The sequence below is a fragment of the Rhinopithecus roxellana genome, chromosome 9 (genome assembly GCF_007565055.1).
Source record: "Rhinopithecus roxellana isolate Shanxi Qingling chromosome 9, ASM756505v1, whole genome shotgun sequence".
NCBI classification, from domain to species: Eukaryota; Metazoa; Chordata; class Mammalia; order Primates; family Cercopithecidae; genus Rhinopithecus; species Rhinopithecus roxellana.
Window position 1 is genome coordinate 26,680,389 of NC_044557.1, and position 25,885 is coordinate 26,706,273.

Sequence of the window (25,885 nt, forward strand, 5' to 3'; positions counted from 1 at the left end):
AGCATGCCACTGCACTCCAACCTGGGCAACAGAGCAAGACTCCGTCTCAAAAAAACAAAAAAAGCAAAAAAAAAAGCAATTTCTTTAAAATAAGACAAATGCATATAATAATGTAGAGTACCAGTGCCTTACACAACTAAAATCACAACTTCATTATAAAGCTCAGTAAATACTTAGATTTATGGAAAGAATTGGAATGTAACCAGTTGAATTCAGACTATTTTTTTAACAAGGGGTTAATGATATAATTACATCTAATAAGAATTTTTAACTGACACTGCTGATAAAGCACATCATCACTCTAGCAGATTTTAAAATTAGGTAATCTTAAGTAGCAAGAATTTTAAATGTTCCTGCTCTCCCTGAGGGGGTCCATATTTGACAGGGCTTCATGTGATTCCTGTAACATCTTGGTGGATGCATTCTGGATCTACTCTAAAATGATGCTCTGTTATCATACCTACACTCTTCATTCTTGTTTACCTCCTTACTTAAGAATCATTTCTTCTAATATCAAACTACATTTTGAAATCAGAGAAGAGATAAGTCAGTTGGATTTCTGCTTCTAAAGAGTCCTTTAATCAATGTGACATGTATAATAGTGGTTCCAAACTCAAAGATGACATTTTCAGCACTCACATCTCACAGGGTTCCAGTGAACCCCCAAGTATGGTAACAGAAGCAACACAACATTCTCCTGTACTTTGATTTTATAGGACATTAGCCAGAAAGTTGTTACACATTCATGAGCAAAGTGATTACAGTGAGAATTAAATTTAATCTTATCAAAGTGTTTGTTTGCTCTGATAACTGTAATTAGGTTTTTTTTTCTAGTTTCTGTGGTTTTATAAGCTATATGCTTTATTAACTACATATTGACTGTAGTTATTGATCATGTCAGATAGATCTGTTGTTTTGGAAGTATAATAAAGTGTATTGTATCACTTTCTGCAGCAGTTGGTACTTCAAAGATACAAAATATAATACTGTAAAGAGACATGGCATTTTTATACCTAATATTACTTATTTTTTTACATTATTCCAATATGTAGCAGTTCAACAGCACATGGTGACTATCTTATTTTGCAGATTAGGAAATTGAGCGTCAAAAACGTGTTCTGCTTTGCCTCAAGTCATATAACTAGTAAGAGACTCAGTGAGAGCTGAGTTCATTATTGTTATACCCATTAAAAAATGTAATATGCTGAGAAAGAAGGAAGTTAAGTTTCTTCCTGTAGATCATAGTGGTAATGAATGGTTAAACTTAGATTTGAAATAGGTCTGACTCTAAGTCTCATGCCTTTTCAACAGGTACTTGTGATTTTGCTATATAGATTAAATAGATTTGGTACAAATCTGTTTCTTGGGTTCCTTTCTTAAAAATGGAGAACCTTCATGTTTAACAGCATATGTGCATGAGGGGAGGAGGAAATACAATGAATGAATTGAAAAGATAAGTATGATTCTTATAAACAAGTTTAACAGGACAAAAAATACTCCTAGATTTTGGATGGAATCTATTTTGGTGTTTGCTTTTCATCAGACAAGTTAGTAAGAAATGAAGTTATCTCTACATGCAGGGTAATGTCTCATTTATTTTTACGTGACTGTCAAAGGATACCAGTAATATTTAAGTGCCATGAAAGGTTTTATGCTAGGACTGTGGAGAAATTAAAGAGGTATAGGGCATTATAATCTCTGTATCCAGGGGCGGGGGTCATAAGATTGTATAGAGATATCTAGTTCAGTCTTATATAAAACATGGGAATTCTGGAAATCATGTGTTACAACACTGCTAGAGCAGGGGAGGAGGAAGGGAGGGAGGAGAAGTTCATCTGGAAGAAAGCATCTCACACTGCAAATATTCAATCTGATGCTACCTGGAGAGAAGCAAATGAAGTTTGGTAGATAAGATGAGAAAATGAATTCTTTAAAAAAGTGAACTGACTAGAATGAATAGGCTTTAGAAAAGGTACATGTATACTTAAAGAGGTAATTTGTTACATGGCTTTGATGACATATAAAAGTATCATTAGTATTCAGAAAAGCGTTTTCATATTGGCTTCATAGGTCCAGACAGCTAAGAGCACTGTCTACATATTAATAAAATCCCATAATACCAGAAAGGACAATAGTCAGAAATTACTTCTTTTAAACAATAGTCTTGCTGGAAAGAATTAAATGGGGAAAAATGTATTAAAGTGATGCAACTATGAATCATTTGCAGCAAAACAGTTAACATATTTGATCTAAAAATAAGACATACTTTGTATAGAGTGGACAGCTATTTGATAATCAGCTTTTCAGTTTTTAGAATTGGGTATTTTATCATATCTAAAATTGCGTCTTTTTATTAAAAAAAGCATTGTCAGTTTTTTTTAAGATTAAAGGATCCAGCTGAATCTAAATTTAATTAACATTTGCAAGATATTCTATTATTTCAATTTGTCCTGTAAATATAAGTAGAATGAATATAATTATTGTTATACCCATTTAAAACATTAATATCCTGAAAATGAAGGAAGCTAAGTTTCTTCCTGTAGATCATAGTGGTAATGAATAGTTAAACTTGACTCTAACTCTTGTGTTTTTTCAGCAGATATTTGTGATTTTGCTACATAAAGTCAGAAGTCAGAACATAGAGCTCTGGCATGCTTAGGATAATGGCTTTAATTAAAAGACTCTTATTTTTCAGATTCATTTATATATTACTATTAATGATTTTTAATTACTAAGATATTCAGACTATTAGTGTTCTGCAGTGGTTAGTTGGTTATTTGACTTAAACTTTTTCTTAGGCTATGATCAACCAAGCAGAGGTGAAGTTTAGTTTGAAGTGTAAGATTTTTCTGGGATTCTCTTTATTTAAATACATTGACTCTTTTCCAATCCTTAGTCTTGAATTCTTTTTCACACTTTTTATAATCTAGATTGTGCATAGCAGCCAAAATATCCTTTTAATCCCTTGGTGTTTAATGGAACAGTTTCACAGCAATATGCAACTTCTATTATTTTGTAAAATCTTACCCTTCTTTTGCTCATGGCCCTACTAAAAACTACATTCCTATATGTTCTTTGTATGATTTTTGAATTCCCATCTGACCCTTTGTTTTCTTTCACTAACCCATGTGTGGGGCCAATTAAAAGAAATGGAAATTGCCCTCGTGTTATATGTCTGCTTATCTCTTTGTTCTTGTTTTCTTTGACTGGTGGATGATTTTGATCAAGAAAACTGGTTAAAAAGCTTGGCGTGTGACAGATTCATATGTGAGGACTGTCAGATTGACCTCATTTACCTATTCTTTCTTAGCTTTGTTAAAGGCTGACTTCCTGTTATTTGTATGTTTCACACACTTTTGGACACCCTTAATTTTGCCTCAGCTCTTACATATTTTAATTTTGTTTAAAATTGGCTCTCATTGTTTTATTCACGTTGAAAACATATTACAAATTATTTCTTCTACTTTTAGTGATTGCCTTTTTTGACTTTATAATGGAAAAAGTTTATGTGCATTTTTTTCTCATCTTAGCTGAGCAACTCTAGCAGATCAGTTGAACTTTATATATAATGAAATCTCAATGTTCTCATGTAGAAAATGGGACTCCTCAGTGGCATTCCATATGGTTTATGTGAGGCACGTGGTACAGTGGCTGGTTCTGTTGTTTAAGAAGCCCCTCTTTTAGCCAAGCACAGTGGTGTATACCTACATTCCCAGCTACTGAGGATCTCTTGAGTGCAGGAGTTTAAGACCAGCCTGGGAAACAAAGCAAGACCCGGTCTCTATACTTTAAAAAAAAAAAAAAAAAAAAAATCATAATTTCCTCTTTCACTTCTTCGTCCTTTTCACGATGATCAGTTTTACACTATCTGAAGCAGTGTTGGACACACACACACACAAACACTGTCTGTGTAATTTCTTAGGGGTCAGGGAACCAAAACTGTATAAACAGAAGAGTTCTTCCCTATGTGTAATTAAGTTTCCTTAGCCTGTAACTATGGTAGAAGAATCAAGCTAAAATTAAACTAAGTAATAGCTAATGAAACCTTGAATTCACCTTGTAAGCGAGCACTCACTAAAAAACACAGTGTGCTTTCTGATATTAAAAAAAATGAAAAGGAAATTAATATTCAGAACTTTTTATCTTCAAATTACTTCGCATTAATTTATTTTTGCACTGTACTGTTTTTTCTCATTCTAAAAGTAATGCATGCTTATGAAAATCCAAATATTTCAGGAATATAGAATGTAATTACTATAATAATAGCTAACACTTATTAGGAAGTCACTATATTGCAAAAACTATTTTAAACACTTTCCACGAATTAACTCATTTAATATTTTTAGAAAATAAAAATCCATTGAAACACCAACCTTCCTCCAGATCCGCAGAAAACTCATCAATTAAAGAGCAAAAAGTTATATTTATGACTATAAGGGAATCGGGTAGTCTTTCCAAGCTAATTTCCTTCTTATAGACAGTATATGGTATCTTACAGAAAAGAGAAAAAGAAGACTGTTGTAGCCATACTTATCAAAGCGCCAAATCTTTTTGCAATATATAATTTTCAAGGAAGATTTGGCTCATTCTACACTCTTACTACATTCTGTCCCTACTCTAGGACACAAAGCTGGACAAATCCCATAGTTAAATGTATCATTAGAATTCAGAGGGGTCTTTATGCTCGTTGACGTCAGTGGTTTTTCAGTGATGTCCCTGTAGAGTCCTAAATTTCTATTGAATTGCAAAAAGGATTACCAGGCCCTCTGACCTGGAACACTTTCTTTGTGATATTTTTGAATATGAGGTTCTGATTTAAGCTTTCATTTTAAAACAGGATTTTGTTGTAAAAAATAGTTGAAACCACTGATCTAATTTAATCTTTCTCTGCATAGAGATATTCTTGTGAGAATGTGCTTGGCAGGTGGCTATCCAGACTTGAATCTTTCCAAAGAGAAAACCTAACTCTTTCACAAGACACCCTATACATTTTTGAATGCTCAGAAAAGTTATTCTATGTAATATCATTCAACACATATTTCCTTTTTCCTCTAAGACTTAGTTTTCCTGTAAGAGTTAGCAATCCCAAATAATTTCCTTTTCCATATGCATCCAGGAAATATATTTAAATAGCTACTTATATTTCATTCATAGTTGTCTGCCAGTGGGACCTCTGTTTCTTTAACATAATCCTCTCTAGTGATAAGATTTCTAGGCCCTATTCAATTCTGATCACCCTCTTCTAAAGTCCTTTAATTATGGTTTTTTTCCCAGCAAATATCATTCCAAAGTGTATCTAAAGTATAATTCAGCATTCTAGATATGATCCAGCCAATGAGGAATGTATTGGGGCTTTTATCCAATTTGATTGATGCTCTGCCTTAATATAAATTTGGCTAAAGAGTACCTAAGGATTTTTTTGTTCTTTCTTTTTAAAAAGAGTTTTAAAAATGGGTTAATAATAAAGCATGTGGCTAATTAGAAATCCTTATTTCTGCGTATATTGTAGTCGAGGGATATCTCCTCTTGTATTTATGTCACCAATTTTCGAACGTGAATGCACTTGTGATGCTTATCTCAATCAGATTGAATCTTAGTCTTGGCCCATTGATGTTCTGTCCTAGGATTCCCAAGGGTGTTCTCCACAGAAAAGATTCCATGGCCACATGTCATACCTGCCTTAGAAATTCACAGTACAGATTTGCAAAAAACTACTGAGATGCATTGTTGTAAAGAGACTTCTTTAACTTTTTTTAATGCAGCATTTATTTTAACATAGAACAATTTTTTTAAATCTCTTCTTTCTTTTAAAGCCTAACATTTGATTACATTACTAGGAATAGTATTCCAGGAAACAATGCCAAGGCCTATTAGGAGAAGTTTGATTTTAAGACATCCCTTTAAGATTATGTTAACTGTAAATATGATTACCATGTTTCTTATAGTGCCATCTAGTTCAATAGTTAAAATGTTAATCGCATTGGGTCAGGAAAGGAGTCTTTACATACAAACAGGATTGTTCCTAGATCTGTATAAATAGGAAAGAAGGGTTGTTCTTGAGGGTGTTGTAATAATCTTGGAGTTGTACATTCTTGGGATGTTGTTGTAATCTCATCTCAGCATTTGGGGACTTAAGAAAAGCTACTGTTTTCTTACTTTAGAAATTTAACTCTTTCTGTGGCGTTGAAAATCAAGATATTAATGCCCCACCCTGATATTGTTCATAATTTTTCTATTATTGCTAGTGGTTTCATGGTTATATATGAAAATTCTTCCAGCAAACTATGCTAAATGTTGGGCTGGAAAATCTTACTGTACTCATCCAATTTTTTCGCACTATTTTTCAAAGATACCCATCATGAAGGAAACTTGTCATGTATGAACAAAGTAGATAAATAGCTGACAATCCATTTTAAAAATCATATGATATTTGAATACTCCAAAATTCAGCCTAAAAGTTAATGCAACCTGACATTGGGTGATATTCTAATATTGGTTTATTTTGATAATTTTAAAAGTTGTCATATTTTATTGTTAAGACATATCTATTTGCAAAGATATTTGTCATCAAAATGGCCCATTTTGGCTTATAGGGATATACTTTGGGGAAACTTTCCTATGAATAATGTCTCTGGTTAATGTGTGAATATTCTTTAAATGGCCCTTGGTGGTGTCCCCATTCCATAGATAGATAAAACTGTTAAATTACGTCCGTTTTTTGTCAACTTTTTACTGTGGACCATTATTTTCAGAAAACATTAACAGATACGCCTTGTGAATGAAAAGGATTCCATGGTCAATTAAGTTTGAGAGAAAATAAATAATAGATCCCCTTTCAGGGAGTCACAGTACATCAGGGTATTCAAGACCCTGAGAAATCCTGTGAGAATAAAGATAATGAAAAGCCTGTCTTTATTTCACCTAATATTTTCCAAATTTATTTGAATGTGGAACACATTGCTTTGTTACCTCAGGTTTACCTGTTGACATCATTGGGTCATGACTGGGGAAGTTACCTTTTTTTTTTTTTTTTTTTTTTTAGACCAAGTCTCACTCTGTCACTCAGGCTGGAGTGCAGTGGTGTGGTCTCGGCTCACTGCAACCTCTGCCTCCCGAGTTCAAGTAATTCTCCCACCTCAGCCTCCTGTGTAGCTTGGACTACAGATGCGTGCCACCACACGCGGCTAATTTTTGTATTTTTAGTAGAGACAGGGTTTCACTACGTTGGCTAGGCTGGTCTCGAACTCCTGACCTCCTGATCTGCCTACCTCGACCTCCCAAAGTGCTGGGATTATAGGCATGAGCCACTGCTCTCGGCTGCAAAGTTAATTTTTCAGCCCCGATGTTGGTTTGACCGTCACTGTTCCTGGTCTGGACCACCTCTGATGGTCTGTGCCCTCTCATTATGGCCTTTTCCTTTCCTCCAACCAGCCATGGGAATATTAGGTTCTGCTTACTCAGCAAGAACCTAATATTTACTTAATCAAACATCCAAATATTTTCTTCATTCATTAGCACATTTATCCAATAATGTCTGAGGACAAAGCATAGCCTGATGTATGCTCCATGAGACTAGCAAGAAGTTGACATTATAACTCCACTCTCCAAAGTGTACGTTCTAGGTTGAGAGATGAGACATACTGAAGGAACTCTCATGAGAGACGTACTCAGGGCTGTCAGAATTTAGGCACATGAGAGCAGCTCCAGCTACATGACCAGGAGAGGCTTGGTGAAGCATTTGGCACCTGACGTGGCCCTGGAAGGTCCAGCTGAGATTTTGATGCGTAGGAATGCAGGACCCCCATTGTAGGAAGAAGAAATGACACAGACAAAAGCACAGAGGTGGAAAATCAGGGGACCTACATGTGGAACTTTGCGTAGTTCAATCAGATAGACTGGAGGAGACTAGTAGGAATTATATTTGGAACAATTGATTTTACTCGATTAACATTGTGTGACAAGAAGATCAGAAAATTCACCAGAAAACTAGCAAAGTATAACGTGGCAGATTTGCAATCAGAAGGATTGCTGTCATTTCTTCCTCCCTTGTTTTCTCCCTTGTCGTTATCCCCTTAAGAGCCCAGGAAATCACAGTTACCAGGCTAGAGCATAGAAGGATTCTTGTTATTTTTTGCAGATAGGGTCTCATCATGCTGCTCAGACTGGAGTGCAGTGAGTATTCACCGGCATGATCATGGTACACTACAACCTTGAATTCCTGGGCCCTGGTGATTCTCTCACCTCAGCCTCCCAAGTAGCCGGGATTCCAGGGGCATGCCACCACACCAGGCTTTAGAATAATTCTTTAGAAAGACTTTAGTAAACTCTGAGCCAATCCCTGCTGTTCTGAGTTCTTATATTTCGGGGACTGCTTATGTGCAACAGTAAAACACAGACACAGCAAATCACAATGCTGCCCATATTAAAAAAAAAAAAAAAAAAAAAAAAAGGTGAATGTTGATGTAATATTCAGAGTTTTATAAAACTGTGTGATAACGTTGCCCAGATATTTATTCCAGTATTAAGAATCTTTCATGTGGTACTATGCTCCCAGCAATGAGAATCTTAAGGAAAGAAAAATTCCCTTCCTTTTGGAATTGATAAATCCTCTTCATTCAAAATTAACATTATTCTTGATATTACTCTACTGGGAAGAAGAGCGCACAGTATTTTTTATCTATTCTAACTTTCAGTAAGTCCTTAAGAGACTTGTAGGAAATGACTTTATACATTTTCCTCTTCCTAAACCCTAGTGGCTGATGGCATTTGGATGTAGAAAACTAAGAAAATTTACCAATTAGGTTTAAAAATCTAAGGTATAACACAGTTATTGGTGATGATAAGGGAGTAAAAAGAAAAACTACAGAAGATTTCCTTTAAACTACTGATTTAGGTGATAAAATTAAGATGATATCCATGGTATAACTTAATGGATGCATCTTACTTTTACTCTAGGTAAAATCATGTGGTCAGATCAATGTAATGGAAGTTGTATTTTAACATATGTGTAAGGTGGGGAGAGGCAGTTTGAGAACTCTGAAAGCACAGAAAAGTATCTATTTATATTTACTGCATTTCTGTGATATATACTGACACCACTTTGGTCCTGATCTTATAGGAAGTCAGAGCTTCGCATTAGCAAAGCATCACTGGCTGATTCTGGAGAGTATATGTGCAAAGTGATCAGCAAATTAGGAAATGACAGTGCCTCTGCCAATATCACCATCGTGGATTCAAACGGTAAGAGATACCTACGGTATACTGTTCCTAAATCTCTAAGAAGAGTAATCGAGACATGTGGTAAGACTCATAATAGATTGGTATGTTAAATCTCATTGTGAACAAATTAAAAACAAATAAAGAAAACCAGGTGTTTCAAGGATTTTGTATGTCTTTCATAAATTTCTGTTCTCCATGAGATTATATAGACCTTAAATATACAGATATTTTTTACAAAAGGATTTGAACAAGGCCATGAATGGCAGAGATACATTGGATTGCTAAAAGATAGAGGTTATACAATTTTTTTAAGTTGGTCAGGGAGGGCAGTCAAGTCTTTGGCTCTCTGAGCAACAGAATACAGTTATATATATACATAGGATGTATATACACGATATGTATATATGCACATAAACAATATATGCATATTATATATGTATATATATACATATATAATAGATATACATATGCATATTATGTATATACATATAGGTATATAATATATACACATATAATATATACATACACATATAATATGCATATTATGTATTATATATGTATACGTATACATATATAATATGCATATATTCTGTGTGTGTGCAAAATATAGTCCTGACTCAATTCTGGCAATTTATTCCCATTACATCTGGCTCTAGGTGGTAGAAAGGCCATTAATTTTTTTAGGCCTATTAATTTTGAAATTAGGACCATTTTAGAGGCAATAAATTTCCTACTATGAAGAGGCTTCATTTTCAGCTTTCTTCAGAATAGTACCAGGCAATCCTTCTTAAACAAATGAATGACTTAGAGGTAAGAAGTACAATCTACCTCTGACAACTTCTCTGAGTTATTCCAGGAAAGTAAAAGAACCACAACTGATGGCTTTCTGTTTTGTACTAGCCTAATACTCCATGATTTGATGGAATCATCTATAGGAGCTGATGATGATGTTGATGACCTAGCAATGCTTCTTAATGCTTCTTTAAATCTTTTAGAATAATCAAATGCTATTTTAAAGTCTTTGGTGCTCCTCCCTCTCTCTCTCGCTCTCTCTCTTTCTCTCTTTCTTTCTCTCATTCTCTCTTTCTTTCTTTCTTGAATTATGGCACTTAACTATTGCCTTTACAAAATTTGTCATCTGTTGTAAAACCAAGCCTAATTGCGTGGCTTCTCAGTAGGAGATGAGAAAGATTCTGCATTTCAAGGGCAAGCGCTCTTAAAGTGATAGGGTAAAAATGCCAGGTCAGCACAGGTAGAGTAAAAGTAATTTTAAGGGTTAATTGTATGGGAGGCTGATGTAGTTTTTGCCACTTGATTCTTCTGTAACATACTAAGAAAGGGAGAAGGGAGATAAAAATAAGAAACAGGACTGGGAAAATTCAGGTTAATGCCTCATCCTCTCTGGACTTCTCAAGGATCTGTTCCATCACAGAGTAATCAAAGTTTATCACTTTCATTTTAAATATCTCCCTCTATAGAGAGTAAAGGAGAGCAGGGAAAAGGAATTTCCGTTAGGAATCCCGTTTATTACAGTTCAAAATGTAAAACCATTTAAAATTTATATGGGTAAATATAGCATCACTTTATTTTTCAACCAGGGCAGGTTAAGCAATAGTAGTTTGCTAGTATTACTTTACCCCACGTGGAATTCTATAGGATGAAACACATGTTAAAAAATTAATTTTAATGGACTATTTTTTACTTTCTACTATAACCATTGTTTGAAGCTTGTTCTCCTCGGTTTGTCACTGGCTTGGTTCAGTGTGTCTCCTCATGGTTAATGCCATTCAGTTGTGATTTTTGACACTTGGATTTCATTTGTGTAGCTATACCACAAAGTCCCAGGAAAATAAAATTAAAGCTAGTGTCATAGTCTCACTGAGTGTCTACAGAAGTATTACATTGATTATTCCATGGTTTCTGATTTACAGGATTAAGCAATGAATTATTTATTACTCTATTATTCCTGGCAAAACCCCATAGAGTTCCTTTTTTATTAATTTGGGGGTACTGAAAGTTTGATAATATGGCTTTTTACATTTCTTACATAGGAAAAACAACTAATTCATTTTTTCCCACATTAATTCACTCAAGTCATGGTCTAGTGATCAAACTTGAATATATAGTGTTGACCAATTATAGGGTAGAGAAATGAAACTCGAGGTGTTTTTGATAATAAGTCCTTTTTACCTGGCAAGAATAAAGAGAAGTTTATGGAATATTTTAAGTAAGTCATTGTTAAACGACCCACAAAAAATCTTTCAGAAATAGGTTCTTATGGACTTATGTAATTAAAGCCTCTGAAGAAGAAGAATGAAGAGTCTCAATTGCAATGCAAGTTGGCCTTGTTTTTATTCTCTTCTTGGATGTTAGGAATAGATCATCCTTTGCCAACCCCTTCATTGTATTAAAAAAGAATAAAAGAGTTAGCATAGAAAACAGACTTATTCAGGATCAGAGATACTTAGCAAAAGGAGATATGAACCCAGTTTTTTTTTTTTTTCTTTATTTCTACCACAGTGCAGTTCCATCTGTATCTGAAATGGTTTTTGTGTGTGTTTTGTTTTTCGTTTTTTGAGACAGGGTTTCACTCTGTCACCCAGGCTAGGGTACAGTGGTGTGATCTTGGCTCACTGCAACCTCTGCCACCTGGACTCAAAGGATCCTCCCACCTCAGCTCAAAAAAAATTTTTTTTTTCTTTTTGAGATGGAATATTGCTATGTTATCCACTCTGGAACTCCTGGGTTCAACTGTTTTACCCACTGTGGAACCCCTGAGATCAGTAAGTCCACCCACCTTGAACTCCCAAAGTGCTGGGATTACAGGTGTGAGCCGCTGCACCCAGCCTTAGTCTGTATCTGACTATATGTTTGCAAATGTTTAAGTGAGATTCTTTTGCTTATAAAGAACAGAAGTTGAAGGAATGGTATGAGGCCTAAGGAGTGAGGGATTCTATGGCGAAGAACTAGAACTTCATTATAACTCAGCCTCAAGGAGATGGAATTGTATGCTGGGCATCTCTGGGAATTTAAGCAATGCGAGTTAGTGGTTTTTCTCTCTGGTGTTTCTAACTTTAATATGCTTCTGATACTTTTTTAACTTTTGGACTCTTTCCCACATCTTCTCACCTCTCCTACTTTCAAACTCTTCCTCTTTATGATTCCAGACTTTGACCTGTTTCTTGCCCCCACGGGGCCATATTCTTCATGGCACTTTCAGGCATTCTTTCAGCTTTAACCTCTATTGTATGATTGTTTCCTTGGTTCCCCAATGAAATTCCCCAGACCAAGAATCCTATTAGCAGAGTTGATTGTTCCATATTCATTAAAAGACCTAGAGAACTTACAAATTATCTGCTGTCTGGTCATACGTCCACTGCTACCTCAACTAGGGAGGGTGAAGCCAGAAACATAGCTGCCCAGAAGCTCCTCTCTTCAAATGCTGGGGATGGAGCATGCAGCTCACCTGGGCCTGTGGCTTGGCACCATGATTGACAAGGCCAGTTTCCTGTACCTTGGAGGAGATACCCTTTTTGCTCTGCACCTTAGAGTCCTAGTTATAGTGCATCCAGAAGGAAAATATGTGATCATCTTGATCCCTTATCCTCTTCCACTGCTATCTATGAATTTGCTATATTCTGTTCAATGCTTGGTTATCAAAGAAGCTTCATTTGGGTTCTGAGCTCTCCAGGGCTTAGATGCACTGCCTTTGTGTTGTCTCATTCCTGTCTTCCTAGGAATCAGGGCAGAGGTTGCACAGAAACACTTTTTCAGAGACAAAAAGGGCACGTTCTACTGGGGTTATAAATTGCCACACCACTGAACCATGTCTTCCTAAATATAGGTATTTACCATTGACTTGGGCTGACAGAGAGTGGAATTCTAAGAATTCCTTTCCTTTCCCTTCCCTTCCCTTCCCTTCCTCCCTTCCCTTCCCTTCCCTTCCCTTCCCTTCCCTTCCCTTCCCTTCCCTTTCCCTCCCCTCCCTTTCCCTTCCCATTCCCTTCCCCTTCCCTTCCTCTTCCTTTCCCTCTCTCCCCCCCCCCTTTTTATTTTTATAAACGGTGTTTCTCAGTGTCATCCAGGCTGGAGTGCAGTGGCAGGATCTCGGCTCACTACAACCTCCAACTCCTGGGTTCAAGCAGTTCTCCTGCCTCAGCCTCTTGAGTAGCTGGGATTCCAGATACCCACCACCACACCCCAGCTAATTTTCGTACTTTTTGTAGAGACAAAGTTTTGCCATGTTGGCCATGCTGGTCTCTAACTCCTGACCTCAAATGATCTGCCCACATTGGATTCCCAAAGTGCTTGGATTACAGGTGTGAACCACCACACCTGGCCAAGAATGTATTGTTTCATTGGGGATTCTAGAAAAAAAAAGTTGTTAAAATAAGAACATGCTGTCAAACTATTACATTATGTAGAACTCCCCTTGAGATTTTAATTTATATTTTCTATGAACTATCAGTCACTTTATTAATTTCATTTTTTCACCTTTTCTATATATTTCCAAGAAGTTCATGGCTATAGTTTGAGAATTTCTATACAGGTTTCCTTGATGAATGATCCTTGTAGGTTGCTGCAATCTAATTATCCTAATTCTTTCCTATTCAAAGGATTCCTTGTGATTTACTTAAATTCTCACACAGTTACTTTTTATGTGTTCCAAGATGTTTAGAATATATTTTGATACAAGATTATAAGAGAGATGGGGAGGTTGGGGGAGACATTCGTAGGAGGCTGTTTGCTTTCTCCCCAGATGACCTTGCTGTTTAGTACGATGTTGAGTTCCATTAAGACAGCTATAATAATTATTAGAATAAAATTAGATCATAAAAGTCTTCTGCAATGAAACTCATTGTCTAGATCTATCCGGATTAGTGACTAAATATAAATGAAATGATTAAAAAATTAGGAAATTCCCCTTGAAACAGTGTATGCTTGAGTGTTAACAGTGGCCGTGCTTTTACTATTTTCAAGCACTTAGAAAATAATACAGTCAAGCATTTTGCCAACCAACATTTTAGAAATGTATGTGTTTTCTGTCTTTTCCAATGCCTTTCAACCCCTACTTTATTCAGAATTAGAGAAAGTGATTTATCATATAGTAGACATATATCAACCTATGCAATCTGCTAATTACTTCTGGGACAATGCAAAGCTTACAAAGACCAGTTGGGTTTTCATATAACAAAGAATTTCATAGGCAGTAACTATGTGATAACTTATGAGTGAATTCCTTTCATGAATTCATCTATGACAAAGGAAAAGGCCCACATACACTATGTTTACACACCCTACACACTATATGTTCATTTGTATTTGTGGTTTATTTGACTCAGTCAGTATATAGGGAAACCTTGACTTAGCAATTAATTCTTAGCTAACAAGCTTTGTGAAAACTCCTGGGCTTTAGAGTAGGGAAGAGAATAATAGACTTTACTGGTTTCCAAATTAATTAAGTAATGCTTTCTTTTAAAAGATTAATATAGGAGAATATATAACTAATCAATCATATCTTCTCCTAAGTTTTCTTTTTTAATCAGAAGAAAAATTATTTGAGTGAGATTCAAGTTCCCACAGGAGCAATTGGGCTTGTAGCAATAAAATAGCTGTTTCATTTGAGATGAGCAGAAATATATTATTTTTATAAAATTTAATTAAATTATCAATTACGGCTTTTAAAAATGGACTCCTATGGGTAATAGGCTTAGCCTTACCCCCTCTCCCAAATTGATAATGATATTAGTAATTTCACGATATTGGTAAACAACCTGCAGTTACATTGAAAAGCATGTAAAATATGTTTTATAATTTGTTTAACAGTCTACATGTATGTTGTGTTATGTAGGATGCCCAGGAAGGCAAATACGTGAGAACAACATGAAAACAATAGGGTAGACTTGTCTGTTCAATGTATGGTATTCATCCTGTCACTACACCATTTATTAATTTCAAAATTTCTCCGTTGCCTTAGAGTAAGCATTCATTATGAACAGGAAGAATTCGGGTACTCAAAGATGTTCCTCAAGTCATCTTTATAACTGGTAATAAACAAGTGTGTCCGCTTTTAAATCTTTTAAAGAAATCACTTGATCAAAATTTTTGTATGTACAGCAGTGACCTGTAAGTTTAGAAAAACAAAGTCACATAAGTGAATGTTGAAATACACACAGACACATTTTAGGTATATTTGTATATACTGTATACAATGTGTATATGTGTATTTTGCTACATAATTACATTTAGTATGTTATGATCATGGTGAAATTGCAGACATGTTACATTCATAATAATTAGAAAAATTTCTTTCTAGAAGGTATCTTTGAGACCATGCAACTTTTTCCTGAGACCAGACCCAGTTTATTAAGAAAGAATTCAAACATTACAAATATACTAATGTTCCTTATGTTTACTTGCCTGATCAGCATAAGTTGCTCAGCTGTGTTCAGTTTCTGATAATTCTAAAACCTAATTAATTTGCACTAATGAAAGGACTGTCCTTTATAAATTAACAAATTTAATATACCAAATTACTATAGGAAAATATGTTGCTTAAATAAACATCATGAAGATTGCAGGATTTAATGCTTTTTTGAAAGTCTGTAAGTGTAATATAAAATTACTTTCAATTTACTTTTAACAAAAGGCTGTTTTCCAAATCTATAAATTCTACCCATAGCACACATAAAAATGCTTGCTGAGTGGTTTTAATTAAAAAGATTAACTTTCTTACTAGCAAGATTATGTTTAAAATGAAAACTCCTTTGGTGTAGAAGTATAGGTTAACTTTTGAGCTTGTATTTCCTCCAGGATTAATTCAGAAGGTTTGTATTTGAAACCATAATCATTAAAGATATTTTAAGGTCTCCAAGATAAATACCTAATATTAGGAAGAGGGGTTATTTTAAGTTGTCTCTGTGTAGCTGCGTCTCTGTGTAGAGGTTACAGTAGTAACCTCCTGTTCTGGTATTTTTTATGTAACATTCAATTAAAAAATGAAACATTATGGTTAACCTTTCCTCTAATCTGTGGTGTTTTTTGCTGGAGATAGAAAAGTTCTGGTTTTTTTTTTTTTTGGAAGGTCACAGTGGATAGCTACTTAGTTTGTCAAAAATAAATTTGAAAGGAGTCTTGATATCCAAATTGGGATTGGGAATTTTGCCCAGCTCTAGTTGTGCACCTTGAGTTTACAACTTCATCTGGTTGTAATGTCATTGATGAATCCTGAAGGACAAGAGAAGGAAGCATCTCTCTTAGTGTGGGTCCTTTGTTTGGAAACATGGCCCTTCTAGGTATTTCTAGAGAAGGACACGCACTTTGAATCTCTAATATAGTTTCTCTAAGATTGCATTTTCTCAAAGAAGAACAGTTTCATTTTCTGCAGCCCAAATTGAGAAAGCTTGTTGGAGCTGCTTCAGAAACAGATATCTTCATATTACCAATTCGGAATATCTTGTTTCTCGTCTGATGCTTGAGAAAATCCTGAGAAAATGATGTACCCTCACATACTAATTCCTTTCACTTAGTCCCATTTTTAGTGGATATAAGAGCCAGTGTAGGCAACTTTGATGTATTGAAACCAATCTTACTCCTTGAATAGTTTGCCCTCTTAATCTGTGATTAGAGAGGATCATCCACTCTTAATTTACAGCAGAAAGACACATTTGGTCTTACTAAAGGTATATTGCTAATCACTTATTCTTAAACATTGCTGCTGAGTCTCACATGACTTTGTTTTCCTTTCAATTCCACAAAATCTTTTGTCCCTAGAGAAACTTCAGAGGTTGAAGAAATATTGCCACTTAAATTGATTCCACTTACCCACCAGACTAGTCCAATCTTGGAAACCCTAAATGGCTATATCTGTATTTAAAGATGATTATATTAGTAATAAACTTTTCTACTCCATGATTAACAGAATATTAATTTAAACATAAAATTGTATATGACCTGCTTAGGATTCTCAGTTATATCTCATAATTTTTTGTACAGTAGATAGTATCACAGTAGATTCAACTTATCTTTTGTCCTGGTTAGAAAATGTGAACTACCATTAAGTCATTTGGCAAGACTTATGACACAATGAAACTTGAATGATATGCATCATTGCATCTCTACATCTTTCCAGGCCTCATAAAACTGTGCCTTGCTAAAAGTGTTAGATTCTGCCAAACTGAAGCCCTTTTCACAAGAACTGAATATGGAATTAGACAATGTAACTACCCTGTATTCCATCATAAAGGCAGCAAGAAAACAAGTTCAAAGTTTGAATAAGACTATCATAATCTTAATGATAATGATGTATCCAGAAGTATACAGGTTGGGTTCATCCTTCATTTCTTTGGGGTGGAAACTGCATACTTACTGCCTGGGTAGCTGATATCTATCATATGATAAGGCACCTGTCTTCATTCTCACTGGCAATTTTAAATAGAGTTCAGTGCCAGAATTTGATGTTTTTCACCAATCCTAATTAGAAACTTGGCTTACTTTTATTTTTGAACAAAAATGTACTTGTTAAAGATCGTAACTTAAAAATTCTTACTATAGCTGGGTGATCTGATAGCTTTGACTTTCTTAGTTCCCCTATTTCGACTTTTCTTCCTGAGAAGCCTACTGCCTCTTTGACATAAATTCTTCCTCACTGACCCAAGGGGGGGCAGTGAATGCTTACTAATTATTCTAGCACAGCTGATTTTATGCTCTTTGCCTAAGAAAGGAGAACTATCAATTTGGACTGTCTTTCTGCATTTCTGTCTCTCTGTATGGTTAAAGCCTGGACTTTTCTCACTCCCTTGCAATACTTCCTTCCTTTATACTTACTTTTAGTTTGAAGGCAGGCTGTGGTACCTGCTCCCGGCCTCCTGCTTATATATCATAATGTCCTATCACCTTTTTTTTTCAGAGATCATCACTGGCATGCCAGCCTCAACTGAAGGAGCATATATGTCTTCAGGTAAGGAAAATAAGCCTGGCAAATTTTACTAACCAGAGTGACAACCATAATTGCTGGCTGCTCCTTCTACTAATCAGAACCCCTTCTGCATCCAAACCTCTCAGCTGCTCTTGTTTTCTGCTTCAGTGTTTTTCTCAACCTTGTTCTGTTTTTTTGGATTTTACTTAAGGGAGGATGGTTCTTGCTGCATCTTCAAACTTAGGCCTGAGAAACATACATGAGTGAAAGAAATCTACATCTAGATGCAACTTAATGACATTAAGCAAGTAAAGGAGATATCTGAGTTACAAGCTCAGTTTTTATGTCTTTCCAGGTGCTTCTCTTAGTGCCTTCTACTCTTTCACCCCTCAGGGTATATTCCTGGATAATTTATCAACATCTGATCTGTGACCTTTAGGTTTGTAATGATCAGTTGTGGATCGCTAAACTTAAAAAAAAAAAAAAGACTTACAGCCTGACATTTAAAAATGCTGTTGTCTTTTGTTTTTGTTGGTTTCTCACTTGCCTATAATATTTGCTGATAGCATTCATAGTCTGGGCAGATATTAGCAACTTAGAACCCAACTCTAGCAATGCATATATAACCACAATTCATTGATTTCTTCACAAGCTATGCATTTAATCAATCTTCTATGTATTTCATTTTTAAACTTTTTCTTATTCTTTGTAATTCTATAATTAATAGAACCTTAGAACATTTAAAAATTAATCTTTATTTGGAAGAAAAATTTTGAACACCCAAGACTAGAAATTCATCCCAGAGGTACAATGGTAACTTGGTTTTGCCTGGTGCCTTTTCTTTTACAAAAATTCTTACATTTCATTTGATAATCACAATAAACTTGTGAAACAAGACATCATTTTTCCTCAATTTACAGATGAGAAAACTGAAGCATTAGAAATGTTAAGTCATATATCTCAGGAAGTAGAAGAGAAGGTACTTCAAGTTCAATATTCTTTTTGTTACTCCACATTTAATATTTTAGCTTCATTAAGTTTTTCATTATGGCTGGTATCTTGTTGAAACTATAGAATGACCTATAATCAACATGCCTTTTTCCATCTTACCTTCATTGGTTTCCTCTTCCCTTCCAAACCATTGTTTAAAACCATGAAAGCTAAACATCTCTGTATCCTAGACTACTTTAGCTATACTTAGGGCATATTCATGTGTCATTACTAAGATATAAGTGTATGTGTGTTGTGGAATGGTATCATCCTGGAGTCTAAGAGGTTGTTACTCTTCTGAGAGAAGGAAGGAAGGAAAAGAGAGGGAAAGAGAGAGAGAAAAAATAAATCAAATATTCTGAATTTCTTCACCTTTCATCTACACGTTTCTGTAATATAGGGATTTCATTATATGTGACTCCAGTAAATGCCATTAGGAAAAAAGAGCTTTTACATTTATATGGAACTTGTCTTGGGAAATTGACTATAACTATTATTTCTTAATATGTGACTTGAATCTTGTTAACTTTCTGGCTGTTGACTTTCAATCCTTCTTTGATACTAAGACTTCTTTGTTTCTTACTAATGAAAACCCATCCGTTCCATGCTTTTTTCTGCATGAGTCATATTTTTCATTCTCTCTGTACTTGACTACTGTTTTTTCTTCTTTTATCTTTGCTACCTAAGAAAAGCTTGCTACTAGACATCCTCAACTATTGTATGATTTATTTAATTAGCATGGTTTGTTTGATTCTAATGTAATAACTCTATTGCTCTAGCAGACTTTGCATGGACTTCAGCACTTTCTGATCAGGATGTTTATGCAGATCCAAGTTGCCTGGAAATACTCTCAATCTTGTTTGTTTATTTATTTGGCATGCATGAAAGTTGGCTTTCATTCTCTTGGAATCCGGGGGCTGTTCCCTTTGGTTTCATGTTTTCTAAAAATCAAGACCACACCTAAAAGAAAGTATTTTCTATCTCACCCTGTGGTGTGGATCTCTTCGGAGTAGTCTGTCTTGGGAGTTCAGATAATGCTTGGTGTGTGGGATATTCTTACAGATGGATTGACTCCATTTTCATCCCTTTTAAAAGTCTTCAGGTCTAGACTATGGAAATATTCCTTTGTGGTCTTTGAGTACTGCATATATCTTCTGACTTATAAATGCTTCAGCTTCTCTGTTGCACTGTGTTCTAGTAGTCTTTTACTAGGTGATACCCAAGCCTGGCAATTTTCTAATTTAAGAGTCCAAGCAGCATGACTCAGTAAAACCTCATTCCACTTTTATGTTTTATAGAGTCTCCCATTAGAATATCAGTATCAACAGAAGGAGCAAATACTTCTTCATGTAAGTATACTTACATATTCTGTTCACTGGTTTTTAACCCAAGACACTATCTGCTTTGGAAGGTCATGTTCACGTCTATCCTCTGCCCCTATTAAGGGCCAGAGTATTGAGTTTGGCAACAGTTGGTATTTGCTATTTGGAGTAGAAATGGCCTCCTAATATGCTCAAGGACAACTAGACATCTTGTCCTCCCAGTATACATAAGAATATTAAAATATACCACAAATGTATTAGTTTTAGGGTAATCTGGTGGCTTTGAATATTGAAAAATTATTGCACAGTTCTGAGGCTTAATTCCTGGCAAGCAATAGAGCACATTGTGTGTCTTTTCAGCTTGTCTGGATGCCTTCAGCAACTGCCTGAGGCATGATACCCAGCTGTTTGGAGCCTCTGTTCCAAAACTTCTTTGTTCTCATATAAAGTCAGCTGTGATGGAGTAAGAAAACTATATATAGATGCCCTTAATTCAAATTTGATAGCAAGTAACTAATTATGAAAATGTTTGAAAGCAAGTCCCTAGATAAGATCTCAGATTAGTTTTCATCCATTTAATGTGAAATGGGCTTTGTGCTTGTGGACTTCTATAACTGTTAGATTGACTGGGATTTTGTGCTATGTCAGGGGAACTTAAAGATATTAGCAAGGACTATCATAAAGAATTTTTGATACTTATAATTTGAGAATATCATTGTATTAAATTCTGATACTCAACAGGGGAGTTTATCAAACCTTGAAAATTAAACTTATAACTGCAGTCTTTCTCTTCCTTATTTTAGCTCCTTATTTAAAGCATTTTTCAGTTTGATAAGCTCTTCAATAAATAGATGTTCCTAGTTATTCTATTTCAATCTGGGGAGTGTGTTGAAGAAACCGTTTCCTTTTGCTCTCAGCAGGGTAGGAAAACTCATGAAAAGAAAGTCTGTCCTTTTGGCAATTTAAGTTGTTTTGTCAATCTGTTTGAATAAATCCTGTTTGATGTTACAGCCTTTCCCTCCAGGTTGGTGGTACTAGAACTGTAACTATATGGTATAAAATTATATTTTATTGTGTGAATTATGGTGTTTTGCCTATATTTTAACTACATAAAGCTTCATTTAGCTGGATTGATGGCAATAGCCTAGTGAGATCAAACAGGAAATGAAATGCTAGAAAGGGCTAAATTAGTTTCCTACGTGTTCCAAGGGCTCTCATCATATCCTCCAAAATGATCATTTCTGCTGGTGAATTTGTGCTATTTGTTTTATAATTCTACTTATAAAAAGATTAGTGTAATTGTATGGATTTTATATAGCTAGCATTAAGGAATCATATTGAACTTTTTTTTAAGTGTTTATTCTACAGAAGCAAATACTAGGTTTTTCTTTTTTGGCATTTTGTCTGGAAATAGTTTCTCTCCTGTGCAATTCATTGAATAAAGTTATTGAAATTCTCATAATCCTTAAGCATATCTGAGCAGTTTGGGAATGTAAAAAAATACTTCTTTTGGTTTTCCTGAGCTTTGGGGAAGTGAAATGAATCTCTCAGTTTACGTTTCTATTCATTGCGTTATCATTGAGAGAGAAGTAATTATGAAATCTGACTCCGTTCCCTAACTCTGAGCAGAATTAGTTTTTGATATTTGGCAATGGTTTAACACTAAGAAGGGAAGCTTTGTGTACCATGATATTAAAATATTTCAATGTGCCGTTTTCACACGTCACTCACCCCAGGTCATGGTAAGTTCTCAGTAAATATGGTTGAATTGATTCATGAATCCATTTTTTTGTGGAACTTAATTTTATTAGAAGAATATCAACAATGAATATAATAAACTAATTACATGATATATTAGAAGGTGCTATGTAGTCCAAAAATGAGAAACCATGGAGAAGGGGAGGGGATAAGGAGAGTTGAGACTTGTGATTTTTATTGGGTTGATCTAGGTAAGTCTCATTAAATTGTTGATATTTGAACAAAAAGTAGAAAGAAGTGAAGGGTTAACTTTGTAAACATCTAGAGAAACTGGCTGGGCATGGTGGCTCATGCCTGTAATCCTAGCATTTTGGGAGGCCAAGGCGGGAAGATTGCTTGAGTCCAAGAGTTTGAGGCCAGTCTGGGTAACATTAGTCAGACCTCTGCTCTATAGAACATTGAAAAATCAGCTGAACTTGGTGGCATGCACCTGTAGTCCCACCTTCTTGGAAGGCTGAGGTGGGAGGATAACTTGAACTCAGGAGGTTGAGTCTGCAGTGAGCTATGATTGTGCCACTGCAAGCCAGTCTGGGTGACAGAGTGAGACTGTTTCAAGAAAAACAGATGAACAAACAAACAAAAAACAAAGAAACATCGGGGAAACTGTATTTAGACAAAGAACAGCCTGTGTAAAGGCCCTTAGGCAAGAGCATGGCTCATGTGCCCTGTAGGGGAACCATAAGGAGCCCTGTGGGGTTGGAGTAGAAGAAACAAAGGGATGAAATATAGGAGATGAGGGTCACAAACCCAGGAGCCAGAGCATGTAGTGACTTGTAGGCCATTGTCAGGACATTGGTGTTTAGTGGAATCACCCTGGCTCCTGTATGAAGAATGACTCACTGGGAGAAAAGGTAGAATCCAGGATGCCAGTTAGGTGCCTTTTGCTGACAGCATAGTGGCCTGGCCCAGGCTGGTAGCAGTAGAGGTAGCAAAAAAATAGTCTATAATAGTTTGAAAGTCAAGCCAGCAGGATTCCCTAACCAACTGAATATAAGGTGTTAGAGAAAGAGAAAAGCCATAGGTGAAACAAAGGCTGCTTCTGTTTTTGTGTTTTAACTTTTGGTGTTTCGTTTTATTTTCTCCTTTAGCTTTTTCATTATACTTCTTCATATTAACTATCGTTTTACTTGTTTCTTTATAAGTACAATATGCATTTTTTACTAATCCTAGTGTATTTTTTAAAATTTTAGATTCAGTGGGTACATTGGCAAGTTTGTTACATTTTTTAATCTCATGAAAATATGCTCTTCAATTTGAATATATAAACCAATCATGGCAGAAACCAGGTCCAGTCTTAGTTACAATAACGAAAATAGCATGAAGCACACAGTCCATTTCAAGGCAGCCACACACAGAACTTGCATTGCAGGGAACAGCTGTGAGGTACAAATATCTCCATTTAGTAAAGGCTGAAGGTGAACCTTGAAGAGTCAGCGATAACAATAAGCCAGACTCAAAAATGCAAAATAGATTTAAAAAAGTCAAAGGCCTCAGAAAAGTTTGCCTGGTCAAAAATAATCAGCCTCAAAGAATAGATTTCTTTTCACTTTATTTTAGCCGCAAGGAGATGCTAGTAAATTCCTGTATTTGAAAGGCGAACTCTGCTTTTCTAATGTGATTGTGCCTGTACAGGCTACATTCTTTGAACTAATGACACTGGTGTTTTCTAAAGTAAATGTTGAAAAGCCTCTCTGAAGTAGTATGGATTCAGCAAACATTTTATGTATTAAACAGTTCTCTACAATTTGGAGGTCAGTGTAAAACAGAGGAGGCTTTTAGAGCAAACAGATACAGGCAGAGGAGATGGATCTGACTTCGCAGCCCCCAAAGTTGCCTTTTCTCCTCTGTAACTCATGTTGGATTAGAAAAAAATAAAAAAGGGCAGGCATGGTGGCTCATGCCTGTAATCCCAGCACTTTAAGAGGCCAGAGTAGGAGGATAGCTTGACGCCAGAAGTTCGAGACCAGTCTGGGCAACACATTGAGACCTCGTCTCTACAAAAAATAAAGAAATTAGCCAGGCCTAGTGACAGCCCTGAAATCTCAGCTACTTGGGAGACTGAGGTGGGAGGATCACTTGAGCCCAGGAGTTTGATGCTGTCCTAAGTTATGGTTGAACCTCTGCACTCCAACCTGGGCAACAGAGCGAGACCTTATCTCTCGTAAAATAAAAACAAACAAACAAAAACAAGAAAGAAAGAAAAAGAAAAAAAAGAAGAAAATAAAAGTCACTCACCTACCCATCTACCTACTTAATGTATTATAAGCATTTTTCTCATGTCTTTAAATACCAATCAGAAATATATTTTATAGGTCACTGTAACAATAAAGAAATCATTCTTGACTGGAGGTTTTTAAGGGATTTTTCATTTCCAAACACATGATCAGTTTTGCCCCCTTTCTATTTATTTTTTCCTACTACTTGTAAATATTGGTGAAATATCAAAGTTCTTAGTCCTTCCCTTTGTGAAACAGTGTTTACTAGTCAATTTTTTGAAATTGGAAACTTCCATTGTTCATTCACTAGTTTAGAATTAATTATAATTTTTAAGTTATTTATACTAGTCTCCTGATAAAGATAAACATTGTTATTTTCTTTGTTTTCTTCTGTTTTTTGTAAATGAGGCATCTGTGACTAAAAACTTGTAAGTAATTGCCTAAATGAGTTTTCTATTACAGATAAGTGACAAGTTTTAGAAGAACTTGAACCTTACGAAACAGTCAATAGGACTATCTTGTTGCTCCTTTAATAGAATCAGCAGAAGTAAATTGATTGTTTAGAACAAGCCTTAATGACTTCTTCTGGAGGTGCCAGCTGCCAGTGACCCCATTTTGCAGACAATTCTGTTGAATACCATAAAAAATTGTTATACCAACCACTTTGCTGAATTAAGCACCATCCATTCCAATTTAATACATAAATGAGGAAAACAAAACGGAACATCTAACAAATAGTAATAGGAAAGAAAATCAAGATAAATCCCTGGAAAATAGTTGAAGTGGTTATATCTGTGTCAAATATGAATAATAGCAAACATTTATTGAAGGCCTACTGTGTGCCAAGTGCTGTGCTAGATGTTTTACGTGGATGATGGCTCATGGTTATCGTAAAAACTTATTACACTGTACAGATGAAACTGATATATGTTGTCCAAAGTCACACAGCAGCATTTAACCCCAGATAATACAGTAGCCTGCTATATCACGTAAGGTTTTGCTGCCTCAGAGAAAAAGTCCTTACTATTGAAAGAAATGGGATTCTGTGAGGGGATTGAAAAGTAGCCTTTAGCACAAAGTTTATTGGGAGTATATGTGGTGGATTAAAGTAAATGACTTGTCTGGGGCCAGTTGTACCCATATGATCTTCATGTTACACATCAAAGCATGGAGGGCGAATGAAATGGGAAGAGCACAAATGCTGAGTGGATTCAATAATGCTGAGGACAACAGCCGTGGCTCATGCTTGTAATCCCAGCATTTTGGGAGGCCATAGTGGGAGGATTGCTTGAGCAAATTGGTCATTTGAGCCCAAGAGATTGAGGTTTCAGTAAGCCATGATCTCACCACTGCACTCCAGCCTGGGCAACAGAGACCCTGTCTCAAAAATAATAAAACAAATAAATTCTGGTGCTGCTAATTACGGTATAATTTTAAACAAATTGTGTAACTTCCCTGAGACT

The 25,885-nt window shown here is 35.5% G+C and overlaps 1 protein-coding gene across 8 annotated transcripts in view; it reads left to right on the forward strand.

Moving 5' to 3' along the window:
* The window catches only part of NRG1 (neuregulin 1), a 1,136,884-nt gene that overhangs the window by 962,803 nt on the left and 148,196 nt on the right, over positions 1-25,885 (forward strand). For 7 of the 8 annotated variants that reach the window (XM_030937743.1, XM_010370860.2, XM_010370854.2 and 4 more), the window contains exons 3-5: positions 9,119-9,240; positions 18,128-18,178; positions 20,425-20,475. In XM_030937743.1, the coding sequence (XP_030793603.1) occupies positions 9,119-9,240; positions 18,128-18,178; positions 20,425-20,475 (224 nt within the window). The remainder of the gene's footprint in view (positions 1-9,118; positions 9,241-18,127; positions 18,179-20,424; positions 20,476-25,885) is intronic. The other variant, XM_030937748.1, reaches the window with a different exon arrangement.